This window comes from Callithrix jacchus, chromosome X, assembly GCF_049354715.1.
Source record: "Callithrix jacchus isolate 240 chromosome X, calJac240_pri, whole genome shotgun sequence".
Classification (NCBI taxonomy): Eukaryota; Metazoa; Chordata; class Mammalia; order Primates; family Cebidae; genus Callithrix; species Callithrix jacchus.
In genome coordinates this window covers 68,652,049-68,678,343 of record NC_133524.1, presented here as the reverse complement: position 1 = coordinate 68,678,343, position 26,295 = coordinate 68,652,049, and the positions used below count along the sequence as shown (strand labels likewise).

General features: G+C 43.9%; 1 protein-coding gene across 37 annotated transcripts in view; it reads right to left on the bottom strand.

Moving 5' to 3' along the window:
• TAF1 (TATA-box binding protein associated factor 1) overlaps positions 1-22,555 on the bottom strand; it is a 97,342-nt gene extending 74,787 nt beyond the window's left edge. For 31 of the 37 annotated variants that reach the window (XM_054251249.2, XM_078364193.1, XM_078364187.1 and 28 more), the window contains exons 1-16: positions 22,296-22,555; positions 21,170-21,284; positions 20,602-20,718; positions 12,634-12,753; positions 11,052-11,293; positions 9,857-10,075; positions 9,235-9,453; positions 8,636-8,843; positions 5,759-5,935; positions 5,033-5,160; positions 4,831-4,938; positions 4,535-4,708; positions 3,568-3,741; positions 3,050-3,154; positions 607-807; positions 1-142 (exon numbers count right to left, since the gene is read on the bottom strand). In XM_054251249.2, the coding sequence (XP_054107224.1) occupies positions 1-142; positions 607-807; positions 3,050-3,154; positions 3,568-3,741; positions 4,535-4,708; positions 4,831-4,938; positions 5,033-5,160; positions 5,759-5,935; positions 8,636-8,843; positions 9,235-9,453; positions 9,857-10,075; positions 11,052-11,293; positions 12,634-12,753; positions 20,602-20,718; positions 21,170-21,284; positions 22,296-22,475 (2,629 nt within the window). In that variant the 5' untranslated portion in view covers positions 22,476-22,555. The remainder of the gene's footprint in view (positions 143-606; positions 808-3,049; positions 3,155-3,567; positions 3,742-4,534; positions 4,709-4,830; positions 4,939-5,032; positions 5,161-5,758; positions 5,936-8,635; positions 8,844-9,234; positions 9,454-9,856; positions 10,076-11,051; positions 11,294-12,633; positions 12,754-20,601; positions 20,719-21,169; positions 21,285-22,295) is intronic. The other 6 variants (XM_078364204.1, XM_054251244.2, XM_078364188.1 and 3 more) reach the window with 1 other exon arrangement.
• Positions 22,556-26,295: the final 3,740 nt, after the last annotated feature.

Genomic DNA, 26,295 nt, shown 5'->3' with positions numbered 1-26,295 from the left:
CTGTGCGTTTGAAGTCAGCGCAGAGCTTTAGCCTCTTCCGGATGCTGCTTTCTGAATGGGAAGGAAAGGCTTTTTTTATATCTTCCATTCTTATCCTCCGTGGCCGATCTTTACTCTTCCAGAAAAGACGGTAAATAAAAACCTGCCCAACAAACCAAGTGTATTTTTTTTTTGGCAAAGGAAAGGATAAAAGTCCTCACTAGGGCCTCTTCCCTTGCTAAGCTCTAATGTATTTTCATCTTTCCTAATGTGCTCCCATACCCACACACCCCACATTTTCTGAGACAGTCTCACTCTGTCTCTACCCAGACTGGAGTGCAGTGCTATGATCCTCAGGTCACTGCAACCTCTGCCTACCAAGCTCCAACAATTTTCTTGCCTCAGCCTCCAGAGTAGCTGGGACCATAAGCACACGCCACCACACCTGGTTAATTTTTGTATTTTTAGTAGAGACAGGGTTTTGCCATGTTGGCCAGGCTAGTCTCAAACTCCTAATCTCAAGTGATCCACTTGCCTCAGCCTCCCAAAGTGCTGAGCCACCACACCCGGCCCCAACGTACCCTTTCTATATACAACCCAACCCCCTCCCTATCCTCCCATTCTTACCTGTAGAAAGTCTCGAATATGTGTATTGGCCCTTTTGGAGTTAGGCCCAGGAACTTCAAATAAGGGACACTGCTGGCCAACCACAAAAATATCCACTAATTCCCGAATATAGTAACCCTGTCTTGTCCGAATGATCAGGAAATCAGTTTCTGGCATCTTATGAAGATAAATTGGAGCACGAAAAAGGTTGTTCTCAAATGCCTAACAAAAGTAAAACCACAAAAGTTATATACAGAGTAGTCCTAGGAAATTCAGTCAACTGAGAAAGAAAAATCAAGCTTATTGCTCTCCATCTTCATTATGCCATCTAAGGTCTATCCAGTAATACAAATAAATTATAATATGGATTATCAAATACCATTAAACAATTTTTCATCCACTGTCTACCCTTCAGGGTCAGTAGGGGAGAAAATACAGCATGTAAATTCAGATGATGCTAGCTCTGCCATTACCTGTATGATGTCAGACAAGCTATTTAACAAGTCTGAGCTTAGTTTACCTCATCTACAAAACAGAGATAACTTAAAAATGCCTATACCTTGGGGGTAGAGGTAGGGAAAAAAAATGCTACCTCACAAGACTGCTATAAATATTACATATGGGAAAATTACTTTATAATGTACTAAGTACTACACTACTACTCTAGATCCCAGTGTAGCCCGACATACAACAGATGAGAATAACATTTGTTGAATAAATTAGGGAATTAATTAACAAATAAAACAACACTGAGCACAGTGGCTCATGCCTGTAATCCCAGCACTTTGGGAGGCCGAGGTGAGTAGATCACTTGACCTCAGGAGTTCAAGACCAGCCTGGGTAACACGACAAAACCCCGTCTCTACAGAAAACACAATAATTAGCTGGATGTGGCGGTATGCACCTGTTGTCCCATCTACTTGGGAGCCTGAGGTGGGAGGATGGCTTGAGCCCAGGAGGCAGAAGTTGCAGTGAGCCAAGATCATACCACTGCACTCCAGCCTGGGTGACAGAGCCAGACCCTGTCTCCAAATAAATAAATCATAAAACAACCAATAAGGTAGAAAGAGTGCTAGATAGAATAGGCTGGAAAAAAAAGAACAAGACATTAGGACAGAGGACAGCTGAACAGAAACATGTGAGCTAGTTTAAGTAGAGGCCAGATAGGGATCAAACTGTCACAAGAAGCCTGAGTCTAAGGAAAGCCTTCCTGGAAATCAGAAGAGTAGACAGAAGGAGGGAAGATCATCACTATGAGTGTGGAAAGAAAATTCTAAATGTGAAATATAGACAGAAAAAATAATTACAGAAGAATACAGTAAAAGATCTTTAAGAGACTAAAAAAGTAGCCACAAAAGAAGAGGCTAGATTGGTAGAAAACTTCAACAGAAAGTTCCAGGGAGAGAACAAGAATATAAAGATGATACTCAAAGTCTGGTAGGCAATAGACTATGGATATAAAGGATAAAGAAAAAACTGAGCTTTGCTGATGCTTTCGGAGAATAAACAATAACAACAGAATAAACTAGGTATAAGAATAGGACAAATGGTTAAGATTGCCAAGAGAAATAAAATGGAGGAAAAAGCAAGATAGGAGCGTGCTAGAGATTTTCCACATCATTTGTGGACCACCATACTTCCCCCTTGAATATATAAAAGCTGTTACCAGAGGGCCTCTTTACATGCATTAGAACAAATGAGGAAAAAAAGGCATTTCACTATGGCTGGGGACTGTTGATGGCACAGTTAGCTGTGGTTCAATATTCACAAAAAAATACAGCTAATATGATCAAAATGTTATCAATTTTATATATAAAAATTAAACATTCATAAATTATAGTAAATTCATCCTACATTGACTGTCTTATGCTTCCCAGATGTTACTGAGCTTACCAGTGTATATTTTTAAAAACCTATTTTATATTTAGCCTAATAATAACACAATTCACGGTTTTTTGTTTTTGTTTTTGTTTTTTTTTTAAAGAGACAGGGGTGTCTCGCGATGCTGCCCAGGCTGGAGTGCAGTGGCTATTCACAGGCGCAATCCTACTACTGATCAGCACAGGAGTTTTGACCTGCTCCATTTCTGACCTGGGCCGGTTCACCCCTCTTTAGGCAACCTGGTGTTCCTCTGCTCCCAGGAGGTCACCGTATTGATGCCAAACTTAGTGTGGACATCTGATTGGTATAGCGCACTACAGCCCAGAACTCCTGGGCTCAAGCCATCTTCCCACCACAGCCTCCCAAGTAGCTGGGAGTACAGGCATGCGCAGCGTGCCCAGTCACCCTCAGTTTTAAGAAAAAGATTTATTTAAAACATTTTTGGGTTATATGGATGTCCTTTGTACTTGATATATAAACCATCTCAATCAACTAGAATTATAATCTTTCTGGGCTGACTGGCTCCTCATTTATCCATTTCCTTAGTTAACATTAACAGTAAAAATAGGAAAGAATTCCTCACCTGCAGTAATTGGCCAGGATGGAGAGAGCCCAGAAAAGGAGATGTATGGCAGTAAACAGTTTCCCCATATTTACAATCCGGTGCTCCAGGATCTTTTCCAGGTTTCTATAAGGAACACAGAAGATCCAGTTATTAATCACAGAATATAATCAATAATCCTACACAATATGAGCATAGCACTTTACTAATACAGGTTGAGTATCCCTTAACCAAAATGCTTGGGACCAGAATTTTGGAATAGTTGCATTATACTTACCAGGTGGACATTCTAAATCTGGAAATTCAAAATGCTCCAATGAGCATTTCCTTTGAGTATCATGTTAGCGATCAAAAACTTTTCGATTTTGACTTTGAATTCTGAGATTTGATGACAAAAAAGGTACCACTCCTTTCTCCCAAGAAATTTATGGTATAAAAGTGTTCACAGATTATCAGTACTCTAACTACAGCTATGTTAATAACAAAAAGTTTGTACATAAGCAAAATACGTATAAAAAAAATTTTCTGAGCAGACTCACCCGTTTATAATAATTCTTTATCTTGGTTGCCATGCCAACCTGCATCATTAAGGGTCCATTTTCCTCACTATATTCTGCAAGAATAAGATCTCCATCTTTGCCTGTGAGGTCCTGAGGTGTGCGCATAAAAAACATCTCTCCACCACCTGAAGCTTGCCTCTCTTGTTCTCTCATCTGTCCAGTACAAAGAAAATACTATCTAGCTCCTGACAGGACAACTGCTGCACACAATGAAGCTGTTCAATCTGAGCCAAACATACCAAAAAGATTTTACCTTGCTATTTTTCAATTTCATAATGAAAATTTTCAAATATACTGTAAAGTCCAAAGAATAGTACAGTCAGCCCTCCATATCCACGTATGGGTTCTGCATCGGTGAATTCAACCAACCACATATAGAAAATATTCAGAAAATAAAACTGCATCTGTGCTGAACAGATACAGACTTTTCTTGTCATTATTCCCTAAACAGTGTAAAAACTACTCACATAGCATTTACATTGGAGTAGATATTATAGGTAATCTAGAGATGATTTAAAGTATAAGAGAGGATGTGCATAGGTTATGTGCAAATATTATGCTATTATATCAGAGACAGGAACATCTAAACATTTTGGTATCCAGAGGAGGTCCTAGAACCAATCTCCCATGGATACCTAAGGACGACTATACTATGAACCCTTATTATCCCACATAACTGTTTATATTTTGCCATTTTTTAAAAACCTGTATCTTTCTATAGACTCTGCTAGATGATTTTTGAAAGATACAGTCATTGTGACGCCTCACCTTTAAATATTTTCACAAGCATCACTTAACAATAAAGACATTCTCTCCTAAATAACCAAAATAACATTCTATCACATCTAATAACAAATTCCCTAATACCATCTAATATCCGGTACATTTTCCTAATTTATATCCCAATATCCTTTGTAGCTGTTTTCTAACCAGAATTGAACTATACCTTGGCCTTTTTTTTGATGTGCTTTAGCAAAGGTTGGACTGAGTGGGGACCTGGCTGAGACAGTGCCCCAAATGAGTACTTTTTCAGAGGTGGGCGATGGAACTGCCGGAGTTTGATGGGCCCCATGTGTGTGGGAAAGAAGGGCTGCCGTAATTCCACAGCAGGAATTGAGTGCTAAAACAGGAAACAGAAGGGTTAAAATTAGCTAATTCCAGCCTAAATAAGATTTTCCCATATCCTCCCGTCAAAACAAAGCCATGGGGTTCTCCTCTATCACAGGAAGACACTATTTGTACCTGGATAATATTCCCTCCAAAGGTGCCTCGAAGACCCTGTTGCTTGGGGTAATAATACTCATCATTGGAGAGATTCCACGGATCTTTCACTTCTGGCTGAGACATGTTCTAATGATAGATAATCAAACAAATCTTAGTCAGACTACCCTTCCCTATTACCTTTCTTTGTTCTAAACACCAAGACCCTTTTTTCTTCACACACCTGCTGTGGTTCCTCCTTGATGACTCCTGTTTTCCCTAAGAGAATTCGACTCTTCTTCAGAGATGACTCCTTCTTACTCTCCTTGGAGGGGGAGTTAGAGGTGGCCTCTTCCTTCTCATCAGGAATTTCTGAGGATAAAACAAAAATCACTTGAGTTGCTATCCCTGAATATTCACCTTTCCTACAGCCAAGTTTCCAGTTTTCTTTTTTAAGGTGGTGGATGTCCCAATGAAGTTCTTAACTAGGTCTTTCATCTCACCCCAGATCACTTCCAGTCCATGATTTACTAACTGAACTACACCTGTATCTTTCATCCCAACCTAAATCACTTCTAGTCCGTGATTCACTAACTGAACCATACACTTGTTATCTCAAAAGTACTACTTTCCAATATTCCTACATGAATTTTCCCTAAGAAATACACAAAAAATATAAAGTCACAACTTTGCTCTCTCAAACTGCTACCTAGAAGTTTCTAGTCCATGATTCACTAACTGAATACACTATACTCTTGACATCTCAGTTACAACTTTCCAACATTCCTACATGAGTGTTCCCTAAGCATATACACAAGTAATATGAACAGCCAAAACTTCGCTCTCTCAAGCTGCTACCTAGAAGTTTCTAGTCCTAATCTTCTCCAACCCTTCTGATTTCCTCCTGTCCCTTGACATTAACAGCAAGTTGCCCAGGGAGAAAGAACACTGGCCTCTGCCAGTAATATACCCAAAATGAGGTTCTCATCATTGGGATCAAGTGTCAAAACAGGAGGTTCCAACAGCCGGGGCATGGCCTGAGCATCCCAAATGATATTGTCTTCCCAGCGTCCATATACCAGATCCTCATTGTCAATGGGAAAAATGGAGTACCAAGGTTTGTCATCATCCAGAGTGGCTGCAAAACCTAGTTAAAACACAAGGAGAACATAGTAACAGAAAACATTTATGCCCCTTTCAATCAAGATTCTGACAAAGATAAAAAAAGGTCAATGTTAGTAGAGTTACTCATGTGCCCACTAAAAAGGAACCCACACCACCTATTTCTCAAAGTTGCAGGCCGGACACATGGCTCACGCCTGTAATCCCAGCATTTTAGGAGGCCAAGGTGGGTCGATCACCTCAGCTCAGGAGTTCGAGACCAGCCTGACCAACATGGTGAAATCCTGTCTCTGGGCCGGGCGTGGTAGCTCAAGCCTGTAATCCCAGCACTTTGGAAGGCCGAGGCGGGTGGATCATGAGGTCAAGAGATCGAGACCATTCTGGTCAACAAGGCGAAATCCCGTCTCTACTAAAAATACAAAAAAAAAATTAGCTGGGCATGGTGGCGCGTGCCTGTAATCCCAGCTACTCAGGAGGCTGAGGCAGGAGAATTGCCTGAACCCAGGAGGCGGAGGTTTCGGTGAGCCGAGATCATGACATTGCACTCCAGCCTGGGTAATAAGAGCGAAACCCCGTCTCAAAAAAAAAAAAAAAGAAATCCTGTCTCTACAAGAAATACAAAAATTAGCTGGGCGTGGTAATGCATGCCTGTAATCCCAGCTACTCAGGAGGCTGAGGCAGGAGAATCACTTGAACTCGGGAGGCAAAGGATGCAGTGAGCTGAGATCATGCCATTGCACTCTAGCCTGAGCCAACAAGAGTGAAACTCTATCTCTATCAATCAATCAATAAAATAATGTCGTAGTCAAAAATGTTCATTGCAATATTGTTTATAATAGTTGAAATTTAAATAGCCTAAATGTTGAAGAAGGAACTGGTTAAATTATGATTAATAAATGATATGGTAAAGTATGCTAACAATAAATGGTAGTCAACTGTATTAACAAATACAACATCTATCAGTAAATAAATTATGAAACCTTCATACTAACACACAACCCATAAAGTGAGCAGAATGAAAGGGAAAAACCTTATGTCTTAGGTTTTAAAAATAAGACATTTAGGCTGGGCGTGGTGGCTCACACCTGTAATCCCAGCACTTTGGGAGGCTGAGGTGGGCGGATCACCTGAGGTCAGGAGTTCGAGACCAGCATGACCAATGTGGTAAAACCCCATCTTTAAAAAAAAAAAAAAAAATTAGACATTTTTGTATCCTGGAGCAGTGGCTCACGCCTATAACCCCAACACTTTGGGAAGCCAAGGCGGGCCAATCACTTGAGGTCAGGAGTTACAGACCAGCCTGGCCAACCTGGTAAAAGCCCCATCTCTTCTAAAAATACAAAAATTAGCTGGGCAGTGGTACACGCCTGTAATCCCAGCTACTCACGAGGCTGAGGCACAACAATTACTTCAACACAAGAGGCAGATGTTACAGTGAGCCAAGATCACGCCAACGCATTCCAGCCTAGGGAAACTCGTCTCAAAAAAAAAAAAAACCCTAGACATTTTTGTTTTTCCACCAAATTACAAAAGTAATCTAGCTTTCTGTTTATACAGTCTTCTTTTTTTCATTTACACTAATAGGGTATCTTATATGTTATTTCATATCTTGTTTCTTTCCATTTAAAATGAGTTTCTCAAGCCAGGTGTGGTAGCATGCACCTCAAGTCTCAGCTACTCAGGAGGCTGAGGCAGGAGGATCACTTGAGCCCAGGAGTTGAGTCCAGCCTAAGCAACACAGCAAGACTCTACCTCTACAAAAAATAGTAATTTAATTAAATTGAGTTTCCCATGTCATTAAACATTTTTATAAAGAACTCTAAATGTTCAAGCTGAGGAAGCTGACTGCCCTGAGTTAAAAAAAAAAAAATACTCTAAATGACAGAAAAATTTTTATTTATGTGGCTGGGTGGGATGGCTCTTGCTTGTAATCCTCGTAATCCCAGCACTTTGGGAGGCCAAGGCAGAATGATCACTTGAATCCAGGAGTCTGAAACCAGTCTGTGCAACAAAGTGAGACCTTGTCTCAATAAGAAATAAAAAACAAAAGAGAAAAAAGTATTAAGTGAAAAGCACAGTATACAAAACCGTACATACAGAAATGAGCTCAACTACATACACAGAACATTGAAAATATACCAAAAATTAAGTTGATAATCTCCAGATAAATCTATCAGTGATTTTTTATGCTATACTATTTTCAAAATTTTTTACATTAAGGATGGCATACTTCAAAAAAAAAAAAAAAAACACCTATTTAAGGAGAAAAAAAAGAAACTCTCAAATTCTAAACACAAAGGGACTTGGGAAACAAAAATATACTATAAAATACTGTTATAGTTCAGAAAGATATTTAACTTCAGGCCGGGCGTGGTAGCTCACGCCTGTAATCCCAGCACTTTGGGAGGCTGAAGCAGGTGATCACCTGAGGTTAGGAGTTCAAGACCAGCCTGACCAACATGGAGAAATCCCATTCCTACTACAAATACAAAAATTAGCCGGGCATGGTGGTGCATGACTGCAATCCCAGCTACTCAGGAGGCTGAGGCAGAATGCTTGAACTTAAGAAGCAGAGGCTGTGGTGAGCCAAGATTGTGTCACTGCACTCCATTGGGGCAACAAGAGGGAAACCCTGTCTCAAAAAAAAAAAATCACAGCTAAGCCCACTTATGGTGACTAAGATTAAGGGCAGCATATGCTAGACACAGTTCGCACAGAAGCACACCTTGCTGAACATTGTAAGCCATAGCATTCCTAGTCATGCTAGAAGGAAGCCAGCCTGCCAGGCTTGCACGCTGAGGTTTTGTCCCTTTGTGCTTGACATCCTCCCCATCCCAGATAATATCATCCTCCCAATGCAGCTGTGTCACCATCAGGAAATTTTCATCAGCCAGAAGATCAGTGCCATTGCTTTCCTCAAGTTTCCTAAATTCCTGTAGAAGTAGGGAAGGAAAAACATATTCTTGAATGGTCACTGGTCAAAGTGTCCACATTAGAGATATATTAGACACATCATAAGTGGTCTTTTTTTTCTTATTACTTTTTGTTATATGTGGTCCTTTACTTGAAACAACCACCTGATAATGGAGGAATATTTGCCTCTTCCTACTCCTAATCTGGCACAGCACTCATTTCACAAACAGAATCCTTAGAATAGGGCCTAGTTACCAGGGTGACATATCACACCAAATTAAAAGGCTGAGATACCTAAATCTCCCACCAAAGAAACCCTACCCAATATCTCCCCAATTAAAATGTAAAGTCAGTAAAAGTGATAGGACCCTGAGTACACTGATTCTTTTTTTACATACCAGTGTTACTCACCTCTACCATTCTAGATTTTATCACAGGTTCATGTTCTGTCTTTTTCAGTTTGAAGCCATAGTCAAACCCACTGCCATCTTCAGGGACACCCAGCATATCATACCACAGTCGGGCAGGCCCATAACGCCACTCAGCCACTCTTGGTTTAGTATCTGTCACTTTATCTATATCCCCAGTTGATTGGGAAAATTTAGACTCCACAGGAGCCATCATCGTGATCTGTAACAGAAGTAGAGCAGGGAGAATTTTCTGATCCCAGATATCCTAAGGCTATAGAGAGTTAACAGTCAGGAGGGGAACTTGGAGAAACTGAGGATGATTTATCTGGAGTTAGAATGTAAACAATGGAGGTGTATCATAGCACATTCCACCTATCAATCAAACCTTTTCAGCAGCATATCACCAAACACCCCTCTCATCCCCGACTACCCCACCAAACATTTTTCTTCCCAAACAGGGAAGGAGCAGCCACTGAGACTGAAACCATGATTGCTCATTGAGAATTAGCACAGAATTCTACCTGCTATGATGCTATTTACAATTTAGAAATAAGCTAGGGAGAATTCACTGAATTCATTTGTTCCTCTCATAGGCCTTAATCCCAGGTCTCTACTTTGCCTACTTCATCGTCAGAGAGACACTGCTCTGGAGGCGGTGGTGGAGCATAGTCATAGTTCCACAAAGACTTCTGGCTGACTTCTGATTCTACTGAGCATTCCACCTCCTGGATCTGTTCTTCCTGTATCAGCTCTCGGTGCTTCTTTTTCCTCTTTCTCCGAGCACTCCGCCAAACAGATGGGACATTCTTCCCTGGTCCAAAAAGACGTAGGAAGCGTAATACCTAGAACACAGAACACATTACTATGACAGAGACTCAAAGTCAGATAGGAAAACAGCATCATCTGGACCCGAAAACTCCCTTGAGACCTACTCAATTGTGGGGGAGAAATAAAGGAGTGCCGCATTCAGATTTGTAACATCTAAGAAAGTAAAGGAGTTTCCTTAATAATTTGGACTTCTTTTTTCTGTTTTTGTTTTTTTGAGATGGAGTCTTGCTCTGTCACCCAGGCTGGAGTGCAGTGGTGTGATCTCGGCTCACTGCAACCTCCACCTCCCGGGTTCCAGCGATTCTCCTGTCTTAGGCTCCTGAGTAGCTGTGATTACAGGCACATGCCACCACGCCCAGCTAATTTTTGTGTTTTTTAGTAGTGACAGGGGTTTCACCATGTTGGCCAGACTGGTCTCAAACTCCTGACCTCAGGTAATCCACCCACCTTGACTTCCCAAAGTGCTGGGACTACAAGTGTGAGCCACCACGCCTGGCCTAGACTACTTCTTTTAAGATAACAGGGAAATTTCCAAACAGCATAAGACCTATTTACTAAAAATATATACAACTTTTAAAAAAAGACCTGGGCTGGGCGTGGTGGCTCACGCCTATAATCCCAGCACTTTGGGAGGCTAAGGCGTGTAGATCACCAGGTCAGGAGTTCAAGACCCATGGTGAAACTCCATCTCTACTAAGATACAAAAATTAGCCAGGCGTGGTGGCGGGTGCCTGTAACCCCAGCTACTCCGGAGGCTGAGGAAGGAGAATCACCTGAATGCAGGAGGTGGAGGGTGCACTGAGCTGAGACAGTGCCACTGCACTCCAGCCTATGTGACAGAGCCAGACACGGTCTCCAAAAAAAAAAAAAAAAAAAAAAAGATGACAACTTAACAGAGTGAAAACCTCCATACTCAGCATCTTAACAACAAAACTCATTATTTGGAAGAGGTCAATGGTTTGCAATGTAGGTATTCTCCATAGAACATACCTTTCCAGGTCGAAATTCTGGAAAAAGTTCTGTGACACTTGGCAACAACTTGGTGGCATCGTGCTGCATAATCCCAGCCAAAGGAAGGGTCAGCTTTCCATCCTCAGATTCTGCCTGTGTTGCTTCCTGAGGTCCCATCTCAGATTCTGAGTCAGAGGAACTACTGAAGTCCACTTTCTCTGAGGCCAAAGAGGAAGGGGCAATGATGGAGGGCAAGATGATGCCTTCTCCATTTTCAGACACTGCAACAAGGAAGAGAAACCCCTTTGGCATGTAACTGTGAACATATGTCCTCAAATTCCACAAACATCCACTTTAGGCTATACACATAGCTCCATGCCAGGAGATATAGTACCTAGCACCCAAATCATAATACTAGTATGCAACCCAGAAAACTCATTCCAACTTATCTCCCATCAACCCCCAACTCACCATGTACCTGGTACCCTAGGGTTGTGATGAGAAAACAAACACTATTACTACGTTTACTACTTTCCGTTTTGTTTTGTTTTTTTGAGACAGAGTTCTGCTCTGTCGCACAGGTTGGAGTGCAGTGGTGAGATCTCAGCTCACTGAAACCTCTGTCTCCCAGGTTCAAGTGATTCTACTGCCTCAGCCTCCCGAGTAGCTGGGATTACAGGCATATGTCACCATGCCTGCTAATTTTTGTATTTTTAGTAGAGACATGGGGGTCTCACCATCTTGGCCAGGCTAGTCTCAAACTCCTGACCTCAAATGATCTGCCCATCTTGGCCTCCCAAAATGCTGGGATTACAGGTGTGAGCCACCATGCCTGGCCCTACTTTCTGTTTAGGGACCCATATTGTAACCAATGTTGTGACCAATAGCAAAATTACTTAATACCAGTCAGGTAGTCCTAGTTCAGAGACCTATGAGCTGGAGAATTTTTTTAAATCCACAGGACAACATTAAGATTGTTTGGCAGCCAGGAGTGTTAAGGTGTTTTATCAGCTAAAATACCACATCCAGCTGTTTTAAAGACTCTTAAGTGGGCTGGGTGCAGTGGCTCACTCCTGTAATCACAGCACTTTTTAGGAGGCCAAGGCGGACGGATCACCTGAGGTCAGGAGTTTAAGACCAGCCTGGCCAATGCAGTGAAACCCTGTCTCTATTAAAAATGCAAAATTTAGCTGGCCATGGTGGTGGGGCACCTGTAATCCCAGCTACTTGGGAGGCTCAGGCAGGAGAATTGCTTGAACCCAGGAGGCAGAGGTTGCAGTGAGCCAAGATCGGGCCACTGCACTATAGCCTGGACAACAGAGTGAGACTCCGTTTCAAAAAGAAAAAAAAAAATACTCTTAAGTGATTCTGATGGGTAGCCAGATGTGAGAAGCACTGACTAAACTACTACTTCTTGAGCATATGTGAAAATACTGTTGCCAAGTGTTTTAAAAGTAAACTTCCCTTTTATACTAAAATTTGAAATTATATGAATTATTTCTAAAAGTTTTGTCCTTTCGTATAAGCTTAAGTTTGTCCCTTATGTGTGTGTCGCAAGCCTGGACTTATGAATGGAAACTTGCTCCTAGGACAAAAGTAGACAATTTCTACTTCTACTTACCACCAGTAATAGCATCCTGGTCCTTATCCTTCTTCATTGGTCCCAGGGGTGGAGGTGGAGGAGGCATCAACTTGCAATCAATGTCTTCACAATCAGCATCATAGTCATCTTCATCATAATCTAAAAAACGCAAGAATGTGATCTTCCCAATATCCAAAACATTATACAACTAACTGCCTTAAGCTTCCTTGCCACTCAAGAACTCAAATCACCACATGAAACACTATACATATCCCTTAAGAACACACAGTGAAAAAAGCAAGGTAAGGGCCAGGCATGGTCGCTCACACCTGTAATCCCAGCACTTTGGGAGGCTAAGATGGGCAGATCGCTTGAGCCCAGCAGCTCAAGATCAGCCTAGACAACATGGAGAAACCCCATCTCTACAAAAAATACAAAAATTAGCCAGGTGTGATGGCACACGCCTATAGAACCAGCTACTCAGGAGGCTGAGGTGGGAGGACAGTTTGAGCACAGGAGGTCAAGGCTTTGATGAGCAGTAATCATGTGACAGAGCAAGACCCTGCCTCAAAATAGTTGACACACACACACACACACACACACACAAAATGCAGCTTTAAACTTCAGAAAGAGATGATGTCAAGGTGCAAGTCAATTGCTGTAACAGTATGTATAATATCTCACACAAGGCCAGGCACAGTGGCTCACATCTGTAATCCCAGCACTTTGAGAGGCTGAGGCAGGTGGATCACCTGAGGTTACGAGTTCGAGACCAGCCTGGCCAACATGATAAAACCCCATCTCTACTAAAAATACAAAAAATTAGCTGGGCATCATGGCGGGTGTCTATAATCCCAGCTACTCAGAAGGCTGAAGCAGGACAATCACTTGAACCCAGAAGGTGGAGGTTGCAGTGAGCCAAGATCGTGCCACTACACTCCAGCCTGGGCAACAAGAGTGAAACTCCATCTCAAAAAAATTAATTAATTAATTTAAAAACATATATTTCATACAAGATAGGATGGCTGGGGATGGTGGCTCACACCAGCACTTTGGGAAGGCTGTGGCGGGCAGATCACCTGAGGTCAGGAGTTCTGAGACCAGCCTGGCAAACATGACGAAACCTCGTCTCTACCAAAAATACAAAAATTGGCCGGGCGCAGTGGCTGACACCTGTAATCCTAGCACTCTGGGAGGCTGAGATGGGCAGATTACCTGAGGTCAGGAGCTCGAGACCAGCCTGGCCAACATGGTAAAACCCCATCTCTACTAAAAATATAAAAATTAGCTGGCCATGGTGGTGGGCGCCTATAATCCCAACTACTCAAAGGCTAAGGCTGGGGAATCACTTGAACCCAGGAGATGGAGGTTGCAGTGAGCAGAGATGGCACCATTGCGCTCAAGCCTGGGCATATGAAAAAAAAAATTAGCCGGGTGCGGTGGCTCACGCCTATAATCCCAGCGCTTTGGGAGGCCGAGGCGGATGGATCACTAGGTCAAGAGATCGAGACCATCCTGGTCAACATGGTGAAACCCCGTCTCTACTAAAAATACAAAAAAAAATTAGCTGGGCATGGTGGTGCAGCATGTAGTCCCAGCTGCTCAGGAGGCTGAGGTAGGAGAATTGCTTGAATCCAGGAGGCAGAGGTTGCGGTGAACTGAGATCGTGCCACTGCACTCCAGCTTGGGTAACAAGAGCGAAACTCCGTCTCCAAAAAAAAAAAAAAAAGAACAAAAAAAAAAATTAGCCAGGAGTGGTGGCATGTGCCTGTAATCTCAGCTACTTGGGAGGATGAGGCACGAGAATCACTTGAATCGGGAGGCGGAGGCTGCAGTGAGGTAAGACTGCACCACTGCACTCCAGCCTGGGTAACCGAGTAAAACTGTGTCTCAAAAAAAAAAAAAAAAAAAAAAGGCCAGGTGCTGTGGTTCACACCCGTAATCCCAGCACTTTGGGAGGCCGAGGCAGACAGATCACGAGGTCAAGAGATTAAGACCATCCTGGTCGACATGGTGAAACCCCGTCTCTACTAAAAACACAAAAACTTAGCTGGGAGTGGTGGCACATGCCTGTAGTCCCAGCTACTCAGGAGGCTGAGGCAAGAGAACTGCTTGAACCCAGGAGGCAAAGACTGCAGTGAGCGGAGATCGCGCCACTACACTTCAGCCTGGCAACAGAGTGAGACTTCGTCTCAAATTTGAAAAAAAAAATCATAAAACATATGAAAGAGCTTCCAAGAGCTGTTTGAAACCTTTGCTCCTTTCCTGACCACACACACACATACACACACACACACACACACACACACACACACATATATTTTAATTGTTTAAACTAAAAAAAAAAAATTTTTTTAAGACAGGGTTTCACCATGTTGGTCAGGCTGGTCTTGAACTCCCAACCTGAGGTGATCCGCCCGCCTTGGCCTCCAAAGTGCTTGGATTACAAGCGTGAGCCACCAAGCCCGGCCACCTGACCACATATTTTTTACAATTTTCATACTGGGCCAGACACGGTGGCTCACACCTATAATCCCAGCACTTTGGGGGCCAAGGCGGTGGATCACCTGAGGTCAGGAGTTTGAGACCAGTCTGAAAACATGGCGAAACCCTGTCTCTACTAAAAATACGAAAATTAGCCAGGCATAGTTGTGGGCACCTGTTATCCCAGCTACTAGGGGAAGCTGAGACAGGAGAATAGCTTGAACCCAGGAGGCAGAGGTTGCAGTGAACTGAGATCATGCCACTGTACTCCAGCCTGGGTGACAGAGCAAGACTCCATCTCAAAAAAAAAAAATAAATAAAATACTGTTCGATCTCATAACTGAATTGAATCTTCTTACTTTGTCAGTTTCCTGTAAGATTGGTCTTTCTTCTCATGTCTCAAATGAGAGATTACACACTTTTTCTGTCTACTATCTGCAGTTTATTACTCTTTTCACAGCCCTTTAACCACTGGCATCACTCAAGACTTGGTCCTGAAGACTCTGCTTTTATTCCCCTACACATTCCCTATTCCCTTTCTCAAGAATCACCTGGCTGGGCATGGTGGTTCACACCTGTACTCTCAGCACTTTGGGAGGCCAAGGCAGGCGGGATCACCTGAGGTCAGGAGTTCAAAACCAGCCTGGACAACACGGAGAAATGCCATCTCTACTAAAAATACAAAAAAATCAGCCGGGCATTGTGGTAGTCGCCTGTAATCCCAGCTACTCGGGAAGCTGAGGCAAGAGAATTGCTTGAACCCAGGAGTCGAAGGTTGCAGTGAGCAAAGATGGCACCATTGCACTCCAGCCTGGGCAACAGAGTGGGACTCTGTCTCAAAAAGAAAAAAAGAATCACCTTCACCTAGATTAAACCCAAATCTACATATGCGGCCCTAATACCTCCTCTACAATTCCACCACTCTTCTGCTTCCTAAAGAATCTTTCTGCTCAGATATTTAACAACTGTACCTTCTAAAACACTGAAATATCCTTTATTTCTTTTAAATTCCCTTGTTACTATCAATATCACATCCATCCTCATTGTCCCAGCTTAGGACTTTAGTCCACTGTCTCCTTCATCAATCTCTTAAGCCCCAATATACATTTGTCCAATTGATCATTTGTAATGCCAGCACTTTAGGAGGCTGAGTGGGCAGATTGCCTGAGCTCAGAAGTTCAAGACCAGCTTAGGCAACACAGTGAAACCCAGTCTCTACTAAAATACAAAAAATCAGCCAGGCAAGGTGGCACAGGCCTGTAGTCCCAGGTACTCAGGAGGCTGAGGCAGGAGAATCACTTGAACCTGGGAAGCAAAGGTTACAGGGAGCTGGGATTGTGCCATTGCACTCCAGCCTGGGCAACACAGCAAGACTCAAAAAAAAAAAAAGTATAGCAACTTCCTATTATTAAACTTCCATTATATGCCAGGCATTTCTAGGTGTTTTATATATAATCTTCCCAGTGTCACTTCGAAACAGGAATTATCCTGAGATATGGAAGGGACTGAATCACACACAGCTTTAAGTGACAAAATCAGAATGCAAGCCTGGTTTAACAACAAAGCCTATACTTTATCACAATTCCTCACTGACCAAGTCCTTTTTTTTTGAGACAGGGGTCTTGCTTGTTGCCCTGGTTGGAACACAGAGGCTCAATCATAGCTCACTGCAACCTCCAACTCCTGGGCTCAAGTTACCTTCCCACCACAGCCTCCTGAGTAGCTAGGACTACTATAGGCAACCAAGTCCTGTGGTGCTTTATCAGTAACTTCTAAGTTTGACCCTAGCTACCATTTTCTACAACTGTCATTCTACTTCAGACCTTAATAACTTTACATCTCTAGCCTGCAAGAACAGCCTCCAAATTGGTGTGACATTCACTCTTTTACTAATCAAAACCCCAGAGTAACAAATATCACTCTTTGAAAGCATCAGAAAGGGAAGCCTCTAAAACTGTAAACTAGCAAAGCAGAAAAAAGGAAAGCCAACTAACATTTACAAAGCATTTACCATAATTTTTTTTTTTTTGAGACGGAATTTCACTCTTGTTTACCCAGGCTGGAGTGCAATGGCTCACCGTAACCGCCGCCTCCTGGGTTCAGGCAATTCTCCTGCCTCAGCCTCCTGAGTAGCTGGGATTACAGGCACGCGCCACTATGCCCAGCTAATTTCTTGTATTTTTAGTAGAGACGGGGGTTTCACCATGTTGACCAGGATGGTCTCGATCTCTTGACCTCGTGATCCACCCGCCTCGGCCTCCCAAAGTGCTGGGATTACAGGTGTGAGCCACGGCGCCCGGCTACCATAATATTATACTATGTTCTTTCACATCATGTGATAATGAACTTAAATCTCACAAAAGTATTATTAATGTAACTATAATCACCTTTACTACAGACAAGAAAACTGAGAAATTATTACAAATGAGAAATCCAAGCCTCAAAGATTGAGCAACCTGCTCAGGGTCATACTAAATATGGAGTTGGAATTTGAACCTATGACATTCTAAGCCTAGGACACTTTGACTCCAAAGTCCTTTTCTTTTCATTATACCATCCTACCTTTCACTCAACAATCTATATTGGTTTACAATTCCTTATGGCATCAAATCCAAAGTAATGCATACAGAAAGGTACTGTGAAACTGCTCTAGCCTTGGTTCTTGCAATGTTTTCTACTCCTTTCAAGAAAACTTACTGACCAAAAACCCCCTCAATACACACTACTTGCTTATTTCTAATTATCTCCAAACCTTTAAATAAGCCATGTTTCCAAACCAAAATACCCTGCTGCTCCTTCTCCACCAAACCGTGCCTCACCTTCAAAATTTTACTCAAAATTCACCTCCATGAAAACTGTATTAACAATCTACACCCACTTACAATTACTCCAAAGAAGCACCCTTGAAAATCAAGCCATGCAAAGGAGCCAATACGAAGGAAGGAAGAAGCTAAGGGTATAGGTGAAGACACTCCAGAGGACAAGAGAACTTGGAAATCAGCATCCCAGAGTACTGAGATTCCATCAAATGTAGCATCCTCCTTTTCCAGAAAGTTACCTCATAAAACTGACCTAGGGAAACTCCCAGCCTTTTCCTTACCATCCCCAGTCAAGACAACAAACACAAACCTAGAAATTATAACTTCTACTGAAAGTAGTAACTGCCACCATCTCCCCTCAGTAAGGGTGCTCAAAAATGACAGCTGTTGACTTACCTATTCTGGCAGCTCATCAAAACTAAATGTAACACTCTATATACAGAAACATGAGCTCACAGTTGGTTTGTCTTACTATGAATAATTGTTTTGCATTTGTTTATGTCATCTTTTCCACAAGATAATATTCTTAAAGGTAGGGCTTATATCTTTCATTTTTCATAGGTTAATTCTTATATATGCAGTACAGTTAATTCTTTTCATATAAACAGCACTCAAATCCACTAATGGGTCCCAAAAAAACTAAGTTCAAGTATTTACCAAAGTTTTATCCTCATTTATCAGCAGACTGAAATCTAGTTCAAAGAGGTGGATAATGAATAAATAACAAGCAACTTCATATAAAAATTGCAGGCAGGCCGGGTGCAGTGGCTCACGCCTGTAATCCCAGCACTTTGGGAGGCTGAGGTGGGAGATCACCTGAGGTCAGGTGTTTGAGACCAGCCTGGCCAACATGGCGAAACCTCGTCTCTCTAATAAAAATACAAAAAAAATTAGCTGTGTGTGGTGGTACATGCCTGTAGTCCAGCTACTGGGGAGGCTGAGGCGGGAGAATCACTTGAACCAGGTAAGGCGTTGCAGTGAGCCGAGATTGCACCACCACACTCCAGCCTGGGTGCCACAGCGAGATTCCGTCTCAGGAGAAGAAAAAAAAGTTTCAAGCAGTGAGAGAACAGAGCAGTGCAAAGAATGAACTATGGACCAATAGCCCTAGATTCCAGACCACTAATTCTCAAGATCAGAAAATGTAATTCATTACCTTTTTTTGAGACAGGGTCTGACTCTTGTCGCCCAGGGTGGAATGCAGCAGTGAGACCTCAGCTCGCTGCAACCTCCGCCTCCTGGGTTCAAGCGATTCTCATACTTCAGCTTCGCCAGTAGCTGGAACTACAGGTGTGCACCAACATGCCCAGCTAATTTTTGTATTTTTAGTAGAGACGAGGTTTCTCCATGTTGGCCAGGCTGGTCTCAAACTCCTGGCCTCAAGTGATCTGCCTGCCTCAGCCTCCTGAAGTGCTGAGATTACAGGCCTAAGCCACCACACCCAGCCGACCTCATTATCTGTGAAACACACAGCCTATCACAGTTTAGAGTACACAGTAAGTGCTCAAACAATGTCTAATGAAGTTAAGTTAGAGTCTACCACTAGCTAACTGTATTACTTTTGATAAAATTCCACATTTTATTGTAAAGTTCTCTAAAGTTCAAGTTTTCCTTTCCTATTAGAGATTACGAATAAATAATTGCTAAGACTCCTTCCACTTACTGACTCTACCTTCTAAGTCTGACATTCTGATTCTATAATGTAGCACCTTATACCAACAAGGACAAAAAACCTATTTGCAAGCAAGTATTAAGTTAATTGCTTTGGACCCCATGTGGTGGCTCACACCTGTAATCCTAACACTTACCGAGGCTTAGGGAAGCAGATCACTTGAGGTCAGGGGTTTGAAACCAGCCTGGCCAACATGGAGAAACCCCTTATCTACTAAAAACACAAAAAAGTAGCTGGGTGTGGTGGCAAGCACCTGTAATCCCAGCTACTCGGGAGGCTGAAGTAGGAGAATCACTTCAAACCAGGAGGCAGAGGTTGCAGTGAGCCAAGTTCATGCCACTGCACTCTAGCCTGGGCAACAGAGCGAGACAACCTGTCTCAAAAAAAAAAAAAGTTCATTGTTTTTCAGACGGAGTTTCACTCTTGTTACCCAGGCTGGAGTGCAATGGTACCATCTCTGCACACCACAACCTCCGCCTCCTGGGTTCAAGCAATTCTCCTGCCTTAGCCTCCCAAGCAGCTGGGATTACAGGCATGTGTCACCACACCTGGCTAATTTTGTATATTTTAGTAGAGACAGGATTTCTCCACGTTGATCAGGCTGGTCTCAAACTCCAGATCTCAGATATGATCCACCCACGCTGGGTTACAGGCGTGCCTTAGTTCATCGTTTATATATGATGTCGTATCCTTCTTGAATTATTAATTCCTTGAGGGCAAAGACTGAATATGTTTCATAGTTTCCAACAAACCCTGTAGATACTCAAATACCAGGTGACAAGGAAGCTACCTGAATTAACCAAGAATTCAGGGCTGAACAGTACGAGGAATAACCTCATTAAGTATGGTTAAGACTGGCCAGAACACAAAAAAAACGACGACAGCTACTTGGAACTAATCTGATAAAGGGAGAGAAGCAAAGCAAAGGCATAGAGAACAGTAATAATGGCAAACAGCAGGCATGGAAACGAGAGCCCATACTGGACTATACAGCAAAACTGGAATGCTCAAACCATGACACCAAAGAATCACCTGAGTGGCAAAGGGGCTGCAAGCTCCCCATCGTCTGCTGGTATCTTCGACTCTCATCTTCTGCCACCTCATTAATGTCCGAATAGTCCACAGCATCTTCTGTACTCCTAATCCACCCTATGAAAAAGCAGGGAGAAACTCAACAACAGCAGTGACCCTCAGTCCCTCAGATAAATCCTATTTAAAAGTACATATACAGGCTGGCTGCGGTGGCTCATACCTGTAATCTCAGCACTTTGGGAGGCTCAGGCGGGTGGATCACCTGAGGTCAGGAGATCGAGATCAGCCTGATCAATATGGTGAAACCCCTTTTCTACTAAAAATACAAAAATTAGCCGGGCGTGGTGGCGCGTGCCTGTAGTCCTAGCTACTCGGGAGGCTGAGACAGAATTGCTTGAATCCAGGAGGCAGAGGCTGCAGTCAACCCAGATCGCACACTGCACTCCAGCCTGGGCCACAAAGACTCCGTCTCACACACACACACACACACACACACACACACACACAGCACATGTATAGTAAGTGGCCAGCCACCTCCCCCGCCTACTCCCCACAACCCAGACTTCACCTTCATCATTTACCAAGGCACCGTCAGTCCCGGCCAATTCTTCACTTGCCGTGAGTTCAGTGATCAGGCTCCCCAGCCCCAAAGCCCCCAAGCCTGCCAAGTGCTTCTTACACTCCTGAAAAAGGGACAGCACCAGAGTTGAAGGTAACAACTAAACCTACCATTCCCACACCGCAGGGCTTATTTCCCTAGACCACGACAAAGTCATAAAACCACATGAAAAAGGTCTCTACAGTGTGCCAAAAAGAGCAACACGTTCAAGAAGTGTAATATACATATACCAAACTAGGCATCAATCAGATCGTTATTACAACACCAAGGCCAACTGCATCCTCCACACTTCATACTACTACAAGAGAAGACGAATCAAAGAACCACTACCAGGACTGAACGAATGGAACAGTCGTTCTCGGAATAAAGGCCGAGGCAGGGAGGTCAGTGGCATCGGGAGCAGCAAGGAGGAGCTCGTCCGGGCCACGTTTCGCGGGCGCCTGCGGCACAGAAGGGGCCACGGCGGTCGACAGCTTTACCACTCAAGAAAACGGGCCTAAGTGAAGGCGGGGAGTTTCACTTGGGCGCAAGACACTGTTTCACGGATGTCAGCGAAGGCGCTGGGAGAATCACCTAAAACGTGCATTGGGACCAGGAGGCCCGCTAGGGTGCTGGGAACACCCCTTGTCTTAAGCCTGGGGCTGGAACCAAACGAGCGGGGAGCTCCTGTTCAGCCCTCCGGTCCTATAGAGCCATCTCAGGTCAGTGATGTCAGAAGGGCAGGCAGTGTCACGAATCTCCAATCAAGGTTACGGGTGGGAAGCCAGCTCAGTAAGCGAAAGGAGCGTGTGTCCTACTAGCTGGTCCGCGGAGCGCTAGCTCGTCCGCAGAGCGCTAGCTCCAAAGCCACCATCCCCCGCGCCCCTGGTCCCGGGCTCGCCTTACGCTCTCTTCTGCCCCTCCTCGCCCAAAACTGATCACCCCCACGCCACACTGCCCCCGCACCCACTATGACGGGATCCTCCTGCCCGGCGTTAGCTGCGCCCTCTGTTCTCGCTGCCTGAACACCCTCTCCTTTCCTCCCGGCACCTCCTTACTCTGCTTAGCCGCACCATCCCCACGCCCAACTCCTCACATCATCCAAAACGCTTTCCCCCTCCAGCTGCCCGGCTCCATTGATGTTGCCGAAAAGGAAACCGGCTAAAGAAAATGGGCCGCCTCCAGCGGAATCTTCGTCGCTATCCGTGTCTGACATGATGGCGGTAGGAGAGATGGTAGCTGCTGCCCGCAGCAGCAAATCGCAGCCGGGTCCCATAGACCGGAAATAAAACAACAGTCGCCCAGAAGTGACTCACTGAGCTCCCTTACCCTACCAGCTTCCACCGGAAGCAGAATGAAAGGAAAAAAAACCGCGTACACACACAAAACAAAACCAAAAAAAAAACCGGAAAGACCGACTATCCTAAGAGAAAGAAGAAATGGCGCACTACTTTACTAGCGGCTTTTGATTCGCCGCTACGGGATCAGGAGGCCGGATGTCTGTTAAGCGGTTGGTCAAAGACAATATTCAGTCCCGCCCGCTCCCACCGCTCTGTGCGCGAGCTTTCTCACGCACCTAATTACATCAGCGGCTCTTCCTCCAATTAGAAGGAGCTGCTGGGGTCACGTGGCTTACGTGCTGGCAACCTCGGGTTACTGCGCCACAATACACGGAAGTAAGGATAGGAACCGTCTTTGTGCCGCTGCGTTCGGAAGGGAGATTAGCCGTAAATTGCGCAGGCAGTCCCCTAGTGTGCCGAATGTACCTTTGCAGGTTGCTTGTTTTGAATACACATTTTTCCCTAAATATTTATTTTTTGACCGGGCGTGGTGGCTCACGCCTGTAATTCCAGCACTTTGAGAGGCCGAGGTGAGAGGATTGCTTGAGCCCACGAGTCTGAGACCAGCCTGGGCAAGAAAGCGAGACTCCATCTCTACACAAAATAAAAACTAGCCGGACGTGGTGGAAAGTGCCTGTAGTCCGAGTTGCTGGCGGCTCTGAGGTGAGAGCGTGGAGTTAAGAGACTGCAGTGTGAGCTATTATCGGGCCCCTGCACTCCAGCCCGCCTCAAAAACATTATTTTTTCCCCCAAACGTTTTATTTCGGAGAATGTGAAAGCTTAGTAAAATGAACAGCTGACGCTTCACCTGGGCTGACAGTTGTTAACATTTTGCTAGGGTTTTTGTTTTTCTAAACCATTTGAAAGTGGGTTACGGGCATATTGTTCTTCACCTCTAAAAACCATACTACCAAACAGAAGTACCTTTATCACATCTTTGGGAAGTCAGTATTTTTTTTTTTTTTTTTCAGAGTAAGTCAATATTATTTAACATAGAGTCCGCACTTAAATTTCCCCAGTTGTCCTAGCTAGGGCATTTTACAGGGTTTCGTCATGTTCCACAAGCTGGACTCAAAATTGGGCTCAAGCAATCTGCCTGCTTTATCCTCCCAAAGTGCTACGATTGCAGGCATGAGCCACCACGCCCAACCTTCACCTTGCTTTTTTCACTTATAACAACATAGACTGAAATCATTCTGTACCACATCATAGCACTCTTCCTCATTCTTTTTTTCCAATCTAGGATCCAGTCAAGTTTCATGCATTGTGTTTGGTCATCTTCCTTTAGTCCAGAATCCACCTGCCTTTTGTTTTTCATTAGACTAAATATTCGAAAGAATCCAGGCAAGTTGACTTGAAAATATTCCATGATCGGCCTGGCGCATCACGCCTATAACCCAAGCACTTTGGAGGCCAAGGCGGGCGGATCACCTGAGATCGGGTGTTCAAGACCAGCCTGACCAACATGGCGAAACTCCATCTTAAAAAATAAAGTTTAAAAATAAATAAATAAATAAAAAAGAAAAAATATTCCATGATCTGAATGTTCTCTTGTTTCCTTAGACTGATTCAGGTTACATATTTTATCAGCCATCAGAAAGGTACACCGTGAAGTGCAATGATGTCCTAGTATTGGTGATGCTAAATTTCATCACCTTGATAAGTAGTCACCACCGGACTGTTCCATCGCAAAGGTACATTTTATCCTGTGTAATTACTAAGTAACAAGATTATACGAACATTCTTTTTGTTTGTTTCAGTCTTTTGGTACTGAGCCCATCCTTCTACAGAATAAATTGTGTGTGAATATTCTGTTCCCCATTGACCTTGCACCCAGTGTGGTTTTAGCATCCATTGATGTCCCATGTCTACATCAGTTATATTGGGAGAGTGTCAAAGGATGATTTTTTTTTTTTTTTTGAGAAAGTCTCACTCCATTGCCCAGGCTGGACTCCAGCATGACCTCCTTCTCCCAGGTTCAAGTGATTCTCTTGTTTCAGCCTCCTGAGTAGCTCAGACTACAGGAGCATACCACATACCCAACTAATTTTTGTATTTTCGGTAGACAAGGGCTTTCGCCGTGTTGGCCAGGCTGGTCTGGAACTCCTGACCTCAGGTGATCCACCGACCTTGGCCTCCCAAAGTGCTGGGATGACAGGCCCAAGCCACCATGCCTGGTCTGGAATGCTTTTTAATGTACTTTTATAATAGTTGTTTAGTGACCAGCCTGGCCAACATGGCGAAACCCCGTGTCTACTAAAAATACGAAAAAACATTAGCCAGATGCGTGGTGCGTGCCTATAGTCCTGCCTACTTGGGAGTCTGAAGCTGGGGAATCGCTTGACCCTGGGAGGTGGAGGTTGCAGTGAGATGAGATCGTGCCCCTGCACTCCAGCCTGGGCAGTAGAGCGAGAATCCATCTCAAAAAAAAAGTTATTCAAGGCTGGACTCAGCAGCTCATGCTTGTAATCCCAGCACTTTGGGAGGCTGAGGCGGGCAAATCACGAGGTCAAGAAATCGAGACCATCCTGGCCAACATGGTGAAACCCTGTCTCTACTAAAAATACAAAAATTAGCCGGGTGTGGTGGCATGCGCCTGTGGTCCCAGCTACTCGAGAGGCTAGGCAGAAGAATTGTTTGAACCCAGGAGGCGGAGGTTGCAGTGAGCCGAGATTGCACCACTGCACTCCAGCCTGGCGGCAGAGCAAGACTCCGTCTCAAAAAAAAAAAAAAAGTTATTCAGTACACTATATTGTCTCTTGGATGCTTGTGCTTGAGGAAAAGCAGATTCAATGAGAGGTGGACAGAGGCTTGTAGGATATGGAATGGGATTTCAGGTACTATAAATATAAAAGATGTACCATTCTTTTTTTGCTGTTGTTGTCATTTTTGTTTTGTAGAGACGGGGTCTCACTATGTAGCCCAGGGTGGTCTTGAACTCCTGAGCTCAAGCAGTCCTCCCACCTTGGCCACCCAAAGTGTTGGAATTACAGGCATGAGCCACCACATCTGACCTAAGATACCATTCTTGATACAAAACATGGTTTTATATATTCACGTTGTTCTGTCCAAAAAGTAAAAATGTTTAAAAAAAAATAAAAATAGGCTGGGCACGGTGGCTCACGCCTGTGATACCAGCACTTTGGGAGGCCAAGGTGGGCTGATCATGAGGTCAGGAGTTCGAGACCAGCCTGGCCAATATGGTGAAACCCTGTCTCTACTAAAAATACAAAAATTAGCCGGGTGTGGTGGCGTCTGTCTGTAGTCCCAGCTACTCGAGAGGCTGAGAGGCAAAAGAATCGCTTGAACCCAGGAGGCAGACATTGCAGTGAGCTGAGATCAAGCCAGTGCACTCTAGCCTGGGTGACAGAGTGAGACTCTGTCTCAAAAAAATAAAAAATAAAAAAATTAGCTGGATGTGATGGTAGGTGCCTGTAATCCCAGCTACTCGGGAGGCTAAGGCAAGATAATTTCTTCAGTCCAGGAAATGGAGATTGCAGTGAACTGAGATGGCACCACTGTACTCCAGCCTGGGCAACAGAGCAAGACATCCTTTCAAAAAAAAAAGGCTGGGTACAGTGGCTCACACCTGTAATTCCAGCGCTTGGGAGGCTGAGGTCACCTGAGATCAGGAGTTCAAGACCACCCTGACCAACATGCAGAAACCCCATCTCTACTAATATACAAAATTAGCTGGGCGTGGTGGTACATGCCTGTAATCCCAGCTACTTGGGAGACTGAGGCAAAAGAATTGCT